Source organism: Kryptolebias marmoratus, linkage group LG8 (genome assembly GCF_001649575.2).
Source record: "Kryptolebias marmoratus isolate JLee-2015 linkage group LG8, ASM164957v2, whole genome shotgun sequence".
Lineage (NCBI taxonomy): Eukaryota > Metazoa > Chordata > Actinopteri > Cyprinodontiformes > Rivulidae > Kryptolebias > Kryptolebias marmoratus.
Window position 1 is genome coordinate 22,133,624 of NC_051437.1, and position 16,561 is coordinate 22,150,184.

Consider the following 16,561-nt stretch of genomic DNA (forward strand, 5'->3'; position numbering starts at 1 on the left):
CAAGGTTTACTACTTTGCATGTGAATGTGATCCTTCCTGTAATCTTTTGGAAGCCAGATCTTCCTCACCGCTTCTGCAAGGCCACTCTGTTCTGTTTTTTGACCATGTTAACACTGTTTCCTTGCTTTTTGCCAGCTTGTCTTTGGAAAAAAATGTTGATTTGTCCTGGGTAAAATGTATCAATTTAGCCTTTATCAGTCAAACATTAAAGTAGCACACAAAAGGCATGGATAGTATAATCTTATTTCAGTTACTTGTCATTTCCTGAGACTTTATAAGTGTATTGTTCTACAAGTTACTCATAAACAGCTTACTGAACAAAATTTGGGTGTTTACAAGAAAACAAAATCACAATTTGCTCTGCAAATGTGTGTGTGTGTGTGTGCACACTTGTGTTTGAGTGTCTGTCTTTTTCCAAAATATGTCATGAACCACTAGACAAATTTTAATGAAAATTGCAGAAAGTAATCAAAAATGGCTATAACTCAGTCAATACTAGAAGCACTCGGAGAGGACAAACCTCTTCCAAGGCCGTAGGGTCCTGTTCATTGGTTTTTAAGTAATCTTGCAGACAGACAGACAGATGTGATAGGAGATGAGATTTAGTCACAACACATACTCTGAGCATGACACATACTTTCGCATGAAACTGTGCATAACATTATTTTCAGAGTTTGACCTTCAACTCTAATATTTCTCATCATAAAATGATCTTAGTTTAAAACTCTGACATGAAAGGCAGCGAGCGATATGCATTCCTCCAAGGAATGCTGGGCCTTTCAATTTAAAATGTATTTAGGGAACTAGCATCCAAAACATATTCATTAAACTAAGACAAATAATTAGTTTTGTTATGCATGCATCTTATACTGGATTCGGGTTACTTCTGAGGACATGTGGTGAAGCTTTTGCATGAGAGGCTTTACACTGCCGATGATGTTCTTGCCAATAAATCATATATTTTGATTATTTTTGATAAAAATACTTTTGTGTGTTGGTTTATATTAAAATATGTAGAATGAAGCCAACAAAGGTAGTGATAAAATGTGATGTTTGCATCTGCAATAACTTGTGGATGATTTGATTCAGTACAGCTGTAACTCAATGTAACTTTAGATTTTTGGTTTCAAGTCGACAGCCATTCCTGTTGTCAAGGTGATAGTGGATCCAGGGGTAAGAATAAGCCCCTCCTCCTCCTCTATTCAAGACCCTCACCCCTCTGTTACCATCCAAAAGTCAAAGCATCTATATTGTTTTGTTGTGACGTTCAGTTCTTGCTAAAACCACAGAGATGCTTTTCTGTACTTGAATTTCTGGTTGTAATTCTTCTTTAAAGTTAAAGGGTTTGTTTTTTATGAGTTGTGAGTGTTTGTCAAAGTTTTGTTTTGAATCTTCCTGATTTGTTGCATTTTGGTGCAAGTTTCAACTTTTTGACCATGTTTTCTGTTCTGTCTTGGTGCATGGCATGCACATGGGACAACACTGATGTCATCTTTTTTCATTATGCACTCCTAATGAACTGAATAACGTGCTTGCTCTCAGGTTACCAGCATTGTTTGGACACTGAACTGTGTTATGTTTGCATTGCTTGTTGGAGTTTCAAATGTTTGTGATGTTACAAGACAGATAAAGCTCCATCTATCTGTTGTTATCAGATATTAACATATTAACTTCAATATTATTTAGATTATATTTTGGAGCCACATGCCTGTTTCAGAATCAGTTGTTACATGTATTGTGTGTATAAATCATCTGGGCCTGTTGATGGATTGGGATTTAACATAAAGTTGCATGAAAGCTGGTTGTTGTTGTAAAGATGTAGGAAGAAAAAAAAATCCATTAGGGCTTGAATCCACTTTATGTTGTTTATCTAACTTATTTATGATAATTAAGAGAAAAGCATGAATGACCAGCTGCATGAAGAAATGAATGAATAGCACAGAGTTTTATCACTGTTGTAGATGTTTGTCCCGTAGCTAATTTTCACCTCCTTCAACCTCAGAACACAGAAGACAGTGCTCGAATCTCCATCACCTTCTTCCGCCTGTTCAGGGTGATGCGTCTGGTCAAACTGCTGAGCAGGGGGGAGGGGATCCGGACTCTGCTGTGGACCTTCATCAAATCCTTCCAGGTGAGATTTTAGGGCATCTAATTAATTTTTTATCTTAAATCTACAAAATTATAAGTCAACCAAAGTAAGAAATCACGTTAATCAAACAATAAAACTCGTGCCGTGTTTCTGAACACAAAAACGTCGCTTTTTTTGTCCATAAACATTCATGAGGACAGAGTCAGTTGCGAACACCTCTCTGTACTTTCAGAACATTTCAGAAAGTTTTAGTATCAAACTTGCATAAAGAAATAATAATATAGGTTAGGCTTCAGGGCTGGTTATCATTGTATGTAGTTTGGTTATTTTGATATTGCAACTGCATCTTAGCAAAACTTTTTCCTACCAGATTGACTCTAATGTTGTGTCTCAATATGACTTTTAAAAATCGTGTCGTAATAGGAGATCTAGTTTGTGTCTTCATCCCATTTTTGTATGAACTGTGTTGTTGTTACTCAGACAGGAACATTTTGATTGATGCAAAATGAGTCATGAATTTATTTTTTGGTCCTTCACCCAATGTTTGAAACCTTCAAATCTTCCTTTTCTGACATTTCTCACAGTGTCTTGAGGCCGTCCTTCTTTATACTGTTATTTTTGTGTTCAGTAGCACAAAAAGACTGTTTCTAGATGTTTTGTGCCAGTTTCACAGTTTCTTATGAAAATGTAAAAACATTTCAGTCTGTAGTTTTTGTACCCACTTCAGCAAGTTTAAAGATTGTACCTTTTGTCTCTTCTCCTCACCTAGGCTCTTCCTTATGTTGCCCTTCTGATAGCCATGCTGTTCTTCATCTATGCTGTAATCGGGATGCAGGTAAAATTGTTTGATTTGTTGCAGGTCATAAAACAAAACATTTAGAGTTGTTTGTGTCATTGTGCTTGTGACACAATGTTGCTTTTGTTTCACCAACTTCTGAATGCTATATAATGATATTTTTTTGCCAATATTTCTCATCTGCCTCTTTAGGTGTTTGGGAAAATAGCGATGGTGGATGGAACACAAATCAACCGCAACAATAACTTTCAAACCTTTCCCCAAGCGGTTCTGATGCTCTTCAGGTCTGTGCTTTTTGTAGTTTTAGCTGTTTGCCACCCTACAATAAAACATAAAGAAAGTCTGTCAGCAGGTGCGTTACTCTGCTTCCTGTCTGATCTCAGGTGTGCCACAGGTGAGGCGTGGCAGGAGATCATGCTGGCCTGTCTGCCAGGGAAGCTGTGTGACTCCGAGTCGGACTACAACCCCGGAGAGGAGAGGACCTGCGGCAGCGGCTTTGCCATTATCTACTTCATCAGCTTCTACATGCTTTGTGCATTCTTGGTACTCCTCAGACAGCTCCCCATTTTTCACTGCCAGAAATATTTGAACTCAGACTTTTTGTACAACAAAAATTGTTGCTCGCTCCTGTTTCAGATCATCAACCTCTTCGTAGCTGTCATCATGGATAACTTTGACTACCTGACCCGAGACTGGTCCATTCTTGGGCCGCACCACCTGGACGAGTTTAAAAGGATCTGGTCTGAATATGATCCTGAGGCCAAGTGAGAACAAAGAGCTCATTTTCATTTTTTTCCTCTTTAAAACTGTAAAGAAACTCAATAACAGAATAACTTTCTGAAATGCACAAACTGTGATAAAAATGTGTTTGATTTGAATGTACCTTGGTGCCAGGGGCAGGATAAAACATCTTGATGTTGTCACTCTGCTGAGGAGGATCCAGCCTCCGTTGGGCTTTGGGAAGCTCTGCCCTCACAGAGTCGCCTGTAAGGTGAGGTTTCACAACTTTTTGACAATTTATGCTGAAAGTGAGTGTCTAGTTTTCACCATAACAGTTGTGAGTTCATTCCTGTATTTGAATCCTGTTGCAGCGGCTGGTGGCGATGAACATGCCTCTCAACAGCGATGGGACTGTCATGTTTAACGCCACTTTGTTTGCTCTGGTCCGCACCGCTCTCAAGATCAAAACGGAGGGTGAGAGTTCACTTCAGTGTACCAGAATCTGCAGAATTACTGCTTGTTTTCTCACGATTGTTGCTGCATAGTTGAGCTTTCTGCAGATGCATTACATGTCTGTGTGATTATGAATTTAATTTAAAATATTACTGTATTATGCAGGCAAATATCCTGTTTGAAAGAACACCTCAGGGAAATAACTTCATCATTGTTGTCCATAATCATTTCAGTAACCAGAAAGAGTGTGGCTTTATTACCCCGGCAAACAAATTGTATACTGTTTGAGTTTATTTCACAGAGAAAAGCAACAAAATCTTAAGATAGTTCATCAAATAAAGATATATTTACCTCTCTGATGCTGTTTCATCTAACTTACTTTAAAACTACAGTGTCTCTTCTGTCACTTACACATAAAAAGTAAATAATGAGATTGTTTATTGTGTTGTGATAGGAAGATAAGAATAGTTACTTTAAACCATGCAATGTTTTTTCACATATATCGTCATCAATTGATTTATTTTAAATTAAATAAACATACTCATTTAAAATCCCTGCAATTTTGCACTATTTTCTGCTATATCTAAGGTAACTTGGAGCAAGCCAACGAGGAGCTCAGAGCTGTGATCAAGAAGATCTGGAAGAGGACCAGCATGAAACTGTTGGATCAAGTGGTTCCTCCTGCAGGCGGTTAGTGGTCATCTCACACAGGAAACACTCTTTATCATCCTCACTCACATTTCAACATTTACATGTCAGTTCTTCCTTTTGCTGTGCACACTACCAGTCTCTTCTCACGGGGGGAGATAAATACGAGCTGCACTTTGTACTGATGCATCCCGAGATTTATTCATAAATTTGTCAAATGTGGTCTGAAATGTTTCTGATTTGATGCAGCTTTATGTTCTGAAATTATGTAAAATTAATACACCAATGTTGGCTCTTTGTTACATTTCTATTAAAAAGTTAAGCTGCTACAAGTTACTGCACCACCTTCAAAATCAAGAAGCAAAAATAGTCCAAAAAATAGCAAATCCTTGTAAAGAATTGAAGCACTCTGCTGCCACCTAGTGTCTGAACTTTTTAGCTGCAGCCCTTATTTATTGAGCCACATTTCTGACCATGCGATGAATATAGTTTCATAAATCTGTTTTCACAAGCTTCTCTACACTTTGTATATTGTATACTGATTTGTGTGATTGCCTAAACTTATATAAACTTATATGCTGTTTTTAATGGTTAGTTGTAGTTATTTCCCTGGTTTGTTTGACGCTTTTATGTTTTGTGACTTCCTGTAATGTGCTTCTATGCTTTCAGATTTGTAGACCGTATTCTGCTGCATGTCTTTGTGCACTTTAGTTTGACAAATTTCTCTCTTTTTTATTTATTTATTTTCTGCTGAGCTTCTCTCTTCCACAGCTTGCTCTGCTTTCAGTCGCTGGCCTTTTTTTTTTTCTTTCTTTTTCTTTCTCTTTCTGCCGTCCTGAGCTCTTTGGAGCAGTTCTGTTCTAGTCTGGTGGCATGAAACTGCTGATACCTCTCTTCAAACCTTCAGCAGGCTCTGTACAGAAAGAGAATCTGTTGTATCTTCAGGGTGCAACTTGTAGAAGACTTGTAGAAAATTTAATTGAAATTAGCTTGATTGCTTGTTTTAAATCACAAATCTTAGAAAGCATATCATAAATGTGATTACAAAAATAAAATGTTTTTAGAATTTCATGTTCTGTGTAGTTTCATTGAGGCAGAACATGGCTAAGTTCTGACTGAAAAGTACAAGACTCAGAATATTGAATGCTTTTAGGTTTTTTTTTACAAACAGAGCCTGTTGAATGATCTCTCTGGCTGCCTCTGGTGATGTAGAGAAAAGTGTTGGGGGCTATAAGATGGATCAACTACCCTAATGACTAATAGTTCCATCTTAAAGCATCCATCCCCTGATACGTGTCACCTTCAGTAGATTTCCCCCTGTGGCTAAAATAGATTAAAGAAAGGTGGAGGTGAATTGAAACACACATTTCTTACACACCACGATTCAGCTGGTTTTTATTCAGGCGCTTCTTCATCCCCATTCTGCTTCAGCAGCATCTTATCTGAGTGAATCAGACGTACGCTTGGTTAGCTTCCCCGCATGGCAGATAGCAGAGTGTCGTCACAGACTTCTTCCTGGCTAAATGAACTGTCTGTGAACTCTTTTAACAGAATCTGTGTATCTGATTTCCGTCACCCTGCTGCTTTTTTGTTTGCATGCGCTTATTGTTACAAATTGTTGTACTGAGAAACGTAAATGTGTGAAACACCTTTGTGTTTGTTTGTCACTAAAATGGTGGATTGCAGATACAGTATTTTAGTGTTTTGATGTGTTTTGCTTCTCTGTCATGAGCTGTTTTCCTGGAAGAAATGTTTAATAGCAGCTCGGGAGCTGCAGGGACTTGTTATTTATTGTCAGGTTAAATACTGTTTAACATGTTATGTGACTTTCAGGGTAAATTAAGTTGTCAGCAGAAAATGGCAGAAGAGTTTGATGAAAATAGTTGTCATTAAAATAATGATGTGCGTGTGTTATCTTCTTAGTGTTCCCGAGACTGAACAGATGTTTAAACCTTTAAAATCTAGTGTTGTGTTAAATATTTTGGTATTTGTTTACAGCCACAAATACATTTACAACTCAGATAAAAGTTGTGATGATATAGAAAATGCTCAACTAAAGAAAAAAAGTGTTTCTTTTTAAGCTGACAATATGACTTTATATTTTACTGAGGCAAAATCTGTACAAAAATTGTTCACTTCATTAATAGGCTGTGTCTTTGTGCTACAGAAAATGGTGAATGGTATCCAGTTTGAAGAAAAAAATAATAATTTTGAACTGTTTTGAAACAGTTTAGTTTTAGTTTTTGCATTTTCAACCATCTCAACTTCTTCCTCATTTTTGGATTTTTTTGTCAAGAAACTGACTGTTTAGTTAATCTTCTGTGGCAAATATGGTTTATCAATGGGACAGTTTTCCCTAGCTGACATTTTTATATGTATGAGATCTTACATAGATGATGAGATTCATAAAAATGTGAACTCTCACCACTGTTCCTGAACAACTGAGTGTAAGGATGCAGTTCTGAACAGGATTTCAGTGTTGAGGTGATCTGGTGCTGATGCGGGAGGCTTTGGTGTGTCTGGTCTGTTCACTCAGATGACGAGGTAACAGTGGGGAAGTTCTATGCCACCTTCCTGATACAGGACTACTTCAGAAAGTTCAAGAGGCGCAAAGAGCAAGGTCTTGTGGGAAGGAGGTCATGGGAGAGGCTGAACACCACTTTGGCTCTACAGGTCAGTGAGTAAATCAGTGCTCTGACTGCCCGTCACTCAAAAATATTATTAAAATTAGTTTGATTCAGATTTAGATATTATTGGATACAAAAAATCTAACAAAAATACACTGACATGTATCAGGTTCTTTTTACTCCTCACTCTGCAGGTAAATGAAGGAACAGCAGACAAGAGCAAATTAAATAAGGATTTTTTCCATGTTAAGTGTCACAGGGACTACATTTAAAATAAGATAAGTTAACTATATGTCTAGCTAAAATAAGACAATCAGAACTTACCAGGATAATATTCCATATAAGAGTTTTAACAAACTGGAAGTCTGGAATAAATTGAGATTATAGCACCTGGGACAGTTATTTTTATTTTATTTTATTTTTCACTTATATACAGTATTGAATGATGCAGTTTCTGTCAAAATGTCTTCTAAGAGGAGTTTTATAGTGTCTGGGTTTGTAAAGCCTTGAACATCATGCGTGATGCAGGACAGGGCACAGTGTGAAGCACGCCTCAGAGGTGTTTAACTCTAATTTCAAGCTGAAGAGAAACTGAAAGGCCTGTGGATTGTAAAGAAAACACAACAAGACAGTTTGCTTGTTTGTGCATGTAGCATTTCAACATTCAGTAATACACACACCAAGACCCAAAAACAAACAGAAACCTTTCTCAGTCTTTATGGCATCCTGCCATTGACGTACAATAAGGCATTCTAAAACCTTATTCCCCCAACCCTAATCATCAAAACTAAAACTGCCTAACCTTTACTTTCCTGTAACTTACTTCTAATCCTCATCTAAACCTTTTAAAATTACAAAGACCAACATTTTGGCGTCACAGTGGGCTCCACAAACACAAAACTTCTCTAAAAAACATGTATGATAGTCTGCCTTCAAGCCCAGGCCACCCTTAAAAAAGAGATCTGTGATCTCAATGGGATTTGCCTGGTTAAATAAAGGTTAGTAAATAAATAAATAAACGTGTGGTGGTTTGGTATTGCAGCTGCTCCTTTTTTTTAGGCCGGCCTGCGGACGCTGCATGACATTGGACCAGAAATCTGTCGAGCCATATCATGTGACCTTCAGGAAGAGGGACTGGTGGATGGAACAGGAGAGGAAGAGGAGGAAATCTACAGAGTAAAAATCCCACAAAACTCCTTTTTTTATACTTTAATGTTTAAAATACTCTGCTTGGTACAATTGTAAACTCAGGATAACCAGTTAAAATGTTCATAATAAAAGTCAATGTACATATAGTTAATTTTTATTTGATGTTTTCATTGGTTTGTGTGGTTTTCCTTGAAGCGTAATGGCGGGCTCTTTGGGAACCACGTTAACCACGGGGATCAGCAGGGCTCCTCCCACCTCACCACCGTCACACAGCGCCCGCTACAGATCCTGCCCTTCTACGGCACCCCGTCAATCGCACCCACCCAGACTGTCACGAGGGCCAGCAGCAGCGACAAGGAGGGAGAAACAGAGATGAACTCCTCACCCATCCAGTATAATCACCATCCCAGCCCTCACCTGTACGATTACCCTCACTGTAATTCCACCTGCCATCAGTCACCAATACCCTCCAACGCCAACCTCAACAACGCCAACGTCCCCTCGCTTCTCTCGATGACCTCCGGGAGGCAACAGAAGTGTTTATTACAGCGGTGTCGGCCTTCCTCCACCAGAATTGGATCCTCAACAACTTACAGCAGAGGACTGCACAACAAACCATGGAAGTCGCACTCCACGAGGTTGGTGGATTATCAGCAAGAAGGGATGCTGAAACAGATCTGTCATTTTAGTTGTTTGATACAGTCTGTCTCAGCTTGGTCTTAGTATCAAGGGGTTGCAGGTTTGGGATTTAAAGACATCTAAAAAATGGAATTAAGTAATAAATGAGGTGTCTATAGTATCTAAGCAGTATTTTTTTTTTACTAAACCAGTAAACCTGATTATTAGGTCACATTTTTTTGCAGTTTGTTGGCCCTGAACCAACAGTTCATTTTGTTCAATATCTACAGCTTACACTGTACAACTGTAGAGACTGTTTTATGAGCATTTCATGTAGCACTTTTCTTATTTTCTTTCTGTCGAGTTGAAACAAATTACAGGTGGATAAAATTTATAGCTACATTTACAATTAAGCTACATTTATTTAGAACTACTCTCTGTGATAGATACATATATAGTCCTTTGGTAAACAGTTTGACTAGAAACATCTAATTTAAAGTCTGTACAAAAATTGTAATTTGTGTCTGACATTGTTGTTTTGTCATTACATGCATCATGTTTCACTCCTCACCCTGCTCTCCTGTTCCAAAACTCTGACTGAACCATTTTGTCTTTCCTGTCCATGGAGCAGGACGCGCTACTATGAAGCCTACATTAGGTACGTTGGACTGCGAATACTATATTTGCATAAAAATTATTAACTTTTTGTTTAGATACTTGTGAAGCTGCATTGTGAGAAAATGGAACTGTGTTGTTGTAATGTTTTGGTAAAGCTTACGTTTTCTAGTAGTAAATTGTTAAGGTTATTTATTTTTTTTATTCTAGTATTCGGGCAATTTTAATTAAGACCTCAACAGTTACTTCTCAGTAACATTTGAAATGGAAAATCCTCAGTACTTTTCCCAGAGCAACTAGATGACTTAAATAGTTGCCCTTTCCCCTGCTGCCTGAATGTTGTCATGCAGTCTTCTTCTTTGAACTTCTGGTATCCAAAGAATTGATCTACCTTCTGCTCTAAAGTCTTTGTGAGGTCCTCCGGCCCCCTGGCCTTGTCAGTCTTTTTAACACTATTACAACATGCATGCACGTTCAAGAATACATCAAGAAAACAATTAAATATATATTAAACTAAACCTAAAAAGGTAAAATAGTAGAAAGTTAATAAAAAACTTCATAATTTTTCACCAGTAATGTTTGTACTTTTATACACTGACTCAACAATAACCTCCATGACAGTTAGTATAAAGTGATGAAATAGTTACATGTTGGATGTTTAATAAATGCAACCACGGATTGTCAAAATAATAATTAAACATGGGTCTTTGTGATTTTAAAAATAGGTCAAAAAATGGTGGAGGACTTTACCCCACCATTTGTCGAGAGCAGCCGGGGGGCGGTGACAGCGATGACGAGCGGGGCTCAGGGGAGTATTTCAGCGGGGAGGAATTTCACGAAGATGACATCATGCTCACAAAGGAAAGGTACGGTGACGGCAAAAACAAGAGGACTGGCAACAAAACTCTGTAACATCCTGACAAAAACACAACCTTTCCAGAAGTCTTATTCAGTAAGACTTAACATAGCTCACTTCATGTTTTTATTTTTCATGTCAAAGATTGTCCAGGACGAACTTTCATCATGATTCAGATGAAGATTTTGACCTCTCCAGGGAGGACTGCCAGCCTGATAGTTACTATGACAACGACAAACAGCCTATCTGCCAAGATGGCCGATGGTCACCTAGGAGATGGTTTTTACCTTCACCTCAAGGTGAATGATTACTTTTAAATATGTATTTTTTTTTCATTAATCTATATTTGGGCGTGATTAAGATTATTTACCATCAGCTGAACATGGATAAACTGGATTAATTCAGTGTAGCCAAAATGATTACTCTAATTTCTGTTAAAGCATTCCAGATTAACCTCATTGTAATGACAACAAATTAAATTTGTGTTACAACAGTATTATAAGGGGACTGAAATGATGTGAATGAAAGACTGTAAATGACCAAATTTGGAGTTTAGAAGTGATTTTTATCCTCGTGTGCCCTCTCAGCCTCCCACACACCAACATTCAGCTTTGAGTGTCTTCGCAGAAGAAGTAGTTCAGACGATCCTCCTCTTTCTCCACTGTGTACAGCTCTTCCTCTGCAACTGATGCAGCAACAGGTACACACACACACACAAACACACACAAACGCTGTGAGGAATTACTGCAGTTGTTACAGTTGTTGAAATTTCTTTGGTCTCTTCTCTTTCATGCAGGTGATGGCGGTTGCCGGTCTGGATGCCAGCAGAATTCAGCGGCTGTCACCTACAAGGTCACTGCGCTCATGGGCCACACCTCCTGCCTCCCCCATCAGCTGTGACTGCTCCACCTCCTACACACCACTCATTCAGGTGACACAACATTACTTCAGATGGAAAACTACATCTGTAGAGTATGAAAACTGCACAAATTCACAGAAATTAAACTTACAGAGCAAATAATTTAAGCTAAAACTTTTTATTACAATTTTTTTAAAAACTAGACCTACATCTGTACCGATCTGATGTTTATTTTTGCTCATGGCATTGCAGGTGTGGTCACATAAGTGTGTGCTTTGTACGAGCAGGTGGACTGGCGGAGCTCTGGCAGTGTGGGCAGCATCCCCGGAGCCATGAAGAGGAGTTCCTGGTACACAGACGGCCAAGATGGCTGCCCCAGTCGCAGCCACTCTCCATCACGCCTGCAGCTACCTACAGAGAGCTGCTCGCACTTCCAGCAGAAGAGACGCAGCGCCAACAGTCTGGTGGAAGCTGTGAGTGAAAGAAAGTGGCTCAGTTGTTGAAATTAAGCTACGGGAGCAGTTGTGCCTTGCCACATGTTGAAGCGTCTTGTACTGTACTAAAGTTTGAAACTACACTATTTTTTTTGTACTTTGCCTCCAAGGAAACAGACTTTCTGTAGAAGTGGTCTTGACCAGTAGTTCTTCAGGCTTTTGGAAAGTTTTTAAAAAATTTTCTTTGGACTTTGGCTGCTTTTTCACTTCTGTCCTTGTACGTGATTATGACATCAGATTACACTTAATAAATGAAGAAAATGAATGAGAGGAGTACAAATGTGATGTCAGGCTTAGAAAAACTATCTACAAAAGATAAAGAGTATTTGAAAGTCATGTTTTTAAGAAATAAGAAAAAAATCCTGCAAAGACTTGACACAGGACCGGTCCTTCAGTTGATCAATTTCTGTGTGTCAAGTTTTCAGCTAAAATACTAATGTATGCGTTTCATTTTATGTGTATTAGCTTCTTCCTAATATTCCTCTCTTGCTCCGTCCAGATTCTGATCTCTGAAGGTTTAGGGAAATATGCCCGGGATCCAAAGTTTGTGTCAGCGACCAAACACGAGATTGCGGACGCCTGCGAGATGACCATCGACGAAATGGAGAGCGCTGCCAGTAACCTGCTGAACGGCAGTATGGGTAACGGCAGCACGGGAGGAACAGCGGACGTCGGCTCCGACTCGCACCCCATCACGCACCTGAGGGACCACCGTGACTACAGCGACGAGGAGCCGTACGTGGCGGTGAAATGTGAGGAGGACCTAACAGATGAGATGATATGCATCACTTCGCTATAGCACCGGCTCACACCAGATTATTTTTAGCCTTTTCGAATTAAACTTTCACCAATGTTCCTCCGTGAGGGAATGTCTCTAACGCCCTGCAAAGGACAGAAATAAGTGAAACAGGGATGAATATGAGAGCAAAGTGCCTTGTTTTCTCTCTCTGTTGAGTGGAATTCAGCAAACACGGACAAACAGTTGAGTTTATAGAAAAGCTCTGCTGTAACTGAAGCAGATGACCTGAAACTACCTGCCAGCTTTTTGTTAAGTAGGACCATAATTTGAAAGTTGTTTTCTATTTTCTTTATTTCTAACATCTGTTTGATGCAGCATCAAAGCTTGGGAGTTTAGTTTTCAGCATTCGCAGAGGATGATGTAACTTGGCTTTCGTTTGAGGCCGTTTGCGTCTACCCAGTGTTGGCTGCTGGGATCTGAGGCCTACGGTTCGAAAATCACATGACTTCCCGCAAACAGAGTCATAAACCCTACACTGTTTACTCAATATAAAGAGCCAGTAAAACAATGAAAATGTGCCAGCCTTTCAATCACATGTGGAATGAATTCAGAAACTGTTTATGTGAAAATAATAATAAAAAAAACCTTTAACATCTTTAAATTTTTCAGACTAGGTTCCAGTTTAACTGTCCAAGGCGACCACTAATGACAGATCAGAGTGCAAGCTGCGTTTGTCTGCTACAACATCTGTTTTTCAGCTGCCCAACAATTCCAAGATTCCCTGAATTCAGCTGGTCTTCGTGTGTAAATAAAGTGTGATTTTAACCCCTTTTTTTTTTGGTCACAGTACCAGCTCCTGGCTCAGTGCATTACATTTTCACTTCCCTGATTGAAATTACAGAATAAACTTGACGTAAACGTATATTTTTGTTTACTTCTTTCAGCTTATCTCAGTCAGGCTGATCCAAAAGCCATAACAGCTGGTACGTTTGAGTCGAGCTGCTGAGAGGTTCACAGCTCAGGGTTTAACAGGTTTGACTTGAAAAAGAAACGACATATCATGGAAACAAAAAAAAAACTGTCCTCAGGCATATCCTTCTGTTTCATGTGCTCCATGAGCTCTGTCCCTCTTTATACGGGCTTTTTGATTGACCTGCAAACAAAAATAAATATTAACGACTTATTGCGGATTCCATTGCTACCTGCAACTTAGATTATGCAATCTGTCAGTTTGAGCAGATTCTTGAAATAATGGAAATGAGTTTATACTAAGAGTAACCGTAGATCAGTTTTTCTGTCTGTGTAAATTTGTGGCTCATTAATCTTCTACTGCTGCATAACACTTCAGCTACTAAAATATTTTGATTTTAGAAATAAGTTAATATCTTTGACCATTCCTTACAAAAAAATATAAGAGAAGTCAGGTTTGTCTCAACATCTGCAAAATGTTGCTTCGGTTTCATGATTACCACATTTATTAGCTTTCACCTCAGTCATGTTGAGACACATATGTAACCCCAAGTTTTGTTCATTATTTTCACCTTTTTGCACATTTAACATGCCACAAGAAAAAGAAAGACTATTTTCTGACATCATGCAGTCTTTTCTCTTTTACCAGTTTCTGTTCAAATGAAGAACACACCTGCAAGATGTTGGTAAAACCACTCAATCAGGGCAACACTTCCTCATATTTGCTCCACAGCTAACCAGCGTGTTTCAATCACTGCCAACCGTGAGAATGTCTTCAGGTTAACTCCTAAAAATCATCTTTGGTTTGTGGCAGGGCTAAAAACAAACAATTTTTAAAAATTTTCCTCACCTGAAATACTGTTGTCAGGGCAATGTGTTTTTATGTGTCAAAGGGCTTCTTTAAATATAAAACCAAAACAAGCGAATAACGTGCGCAGTTACACTCCTACTCAAACATTTTACCAGACGCATTCGAATTTCACATTTTGTGGATGAGGTTGTTTAAACGTGCACAGTTTATTGTGACCAATCATAATAAAGGCTAACGATGATATTTAAATGAAAGCTTGCTGTTGGAGTTTGTGATTTTATGCAGATTAAAATACGTCCTTCCTGAAGGCTCACATATACAGAGGTTCTAATGCTCAATAAAACAGGTAATATGATTTATCCAATTTAGAACCGACTGCTTTATTACCTCTATAACTGTCCAGGTCTGTCAGTGTGTCAGAGAAAGTGGCATAGGCTGAAACTACCTGAAATATTGACAATGATCTTAAATTGTGATGAATGCGACTGGCTACCTCAGGTGTCCTGAAGTCCATAGTTAAGGTTGGTTAATACTGATCTAAGAAGTAAAATCCTAAATCCTTTTTGATGCATACAGTCATGGTAAAAAGCAGTTACTCCCACTATCAATTCTGTTTTATGTTTAAGGAAATAATAAAATTAAATTGGTCCTTACAGATCTTAAAATGAAGTAAAAATTGATGAACAACAAAGCATGACGTATTAGTTATTCAATGCAATAATTACAGGTGATCATCTTCTTTATGGCCCTCTCAGTCTCTTATTTGGTTTTTAATTAATCTTATCTTCCTCTACTCTTCTTTACATTGTTGCTTCAGTGTTTTTGAGGTTTCGGAGCATTTACTTGTGCTCTCTTAAATTGCTGCCTGCCGCATGCATTTCAGTCACACGGAGGGCTGCACACACAGTTGGCAACAACTTTCTGAAGATTTGCTGCTCTGTTTGGGATTATTGGTCCCGCCACACGACCCAGTTTGGAACAGGCTTCAGCCATCAGACAGCTGGCCTCAGATCTCGTGACATGCCTGTGTATAATTATAAATCGATTAGCATTTTCTCTGAGTATTGCACGGCCTGCTGCGAGGTCTGCTTTTCGGAACGTTTGAAACTGTTGTGATTTGTCAAATTTGTCAAGTTTTCTGCTTATGACAAACATAACTACCTGCAGGATGACTGGCCCCATTTATTTGAAAATTGCCTTATAATTACCTAAACTTCTGCTTTTACAGAAATACTGCAGATCAGTATGTTAAATGTGTTTTTTTTGATAGCTCCTAACTGATAGTCCTAATTCCTTAGGATTCTTTACAGTGGATTGTTTTACCAAACATTGCTTCAGCAATTTGGCTCAGTTTCTGTAAAATAAATAATAAGTCATGTGCAGCTCTTCACTTGTGGTTGCATTTGTTTTATAATAAGATTTAGTAATGACCAATTGATTTTATTTATGTTTTGTTACCTAAAGCATCCAACAAATAAATTTGCAAACAATATTCAGCCATGTAGAGATTTCTTTATATACCAGCTTTTTATTACTGAAGAATTAGTCATTCAGAATACATATTTATTGGTTTTAAATACAACTTTATGATAATAGATGGCCAGCATTGAATGCTTGTTAAGTCCACTTGAGTAAAACTTCAGAGAATAACACAAGGCACACAATAATTTAGTAAAACATTTAGTTTTATCAACACGTAGAACGACGCAGAACTCAAAGCTTTGTTGTGCAACACAGCTTTATTTTTCTACTGCTCCACTGCTTTACAGATGTCCGTGAAAAGATGGTGTATAAAATCTGTACAGAGTTTGTGAAAAGCTTGAAGATTTCTGCTTTCTACCTGCTTGTTGTATGAAAGTTTTCAAGATGATTTTCCAACTACTTTGTAGCATAAGGACTAGTACCTTCTAGATTTTGTACCAATGAAAGCAAAATCCCTGTTTTGTACAACAGCCTTTTTTTGCCTGAAATGATAACGAACCTGCTGGATTTTGTAATGAATAAAGTCATGAGGACAAAGGTGAACATGGTGTGTTGACAATCAATACAAACAATCAAAAAAATTATATATATAATATATATAAAGCGCTGGCATGTTGGCAATAACGTTCCCTTTTA

The 16,561-nt window shown here is 38.3% G+C and overlaps 1 protein-coding gene across 18 annotated transcripts in view; it reads left to right on the forward strand.

Annotated features, from left to right (window-relative positions):
• The window catches only part of cacna1db (calcium channel, voltage-dependent, L type, alpha 1D subunit, b), a 66,659-nt gene extending 53,880 nt beyond the window's left edge, over positions 1-12,779 (forward strand). For all 18 annotated transcript variants that reach the window (XM_037976778.1, XM_037976776.1, XM_037976783.1 and 15 more), the window contains 18 exons: positions 2,003-2,131; positions 2,859-2,924; positions 3,078-3,169; positions 3,269-3,428; positions 3,522-3,649; positions 3,780-3,876; positions 3,977-4,079; positions 4,647-4,748; positions 7,243-7,379; positions 8,393-8,509; positions 8,678-9,120; positions 9,732-9,758; positions 10,441-10,581; positions 10,716-10,870; positions 11,159-11,271; positions 11,368-11,502; positions 11,718-11,903; positions 12,424-12,779. In XM_037976778.1, the coding sequence (XP_037832706.1) occupies positions 2,003-2,131; positions 2,859-2,924; positions 3,078-3,169; positions 3,269-3,428; positions 3,522-3,649; positions 3,780-3,876; positions 3,977-4,079; positions 4,647-4,748; positions 7,243-7,379; positions 8,393-8,509; positions 8,678-9,120; positions 9,732-9,758; positions 10,441-10,581; positions 10,716-10,870; positions 11,159-11,271; positions 11,368-11,502; positions 11,718-11,903; positions 12,424-12,723 (2,631 nt within the window). In that variant the 3' untranslated portion in view covers positions 12,724-12,779. The remainder of the gene's footprint in view (positions 1-2,002; positions 2,132-2,858; positions 2,925-3,077; positions 3,170-3,268; positions 3,429-3,521; positions 3,650-3,779; positions 3,877-3,976; positions 4,080-4,646; positions 4,749-7,242; positions 7,380-8,392; positions 8,510-8,677; positions 9,121-9,731; positions 9,759-10,440; positions 10,582-10,715; positions 10,871-11,158; positions 11,272-11,367; positions 11,503-11,717; positions 11,904-12,423) is intronic.
• Positions 12,780-16,561: the final 3,782 nt, after the last annotated feature.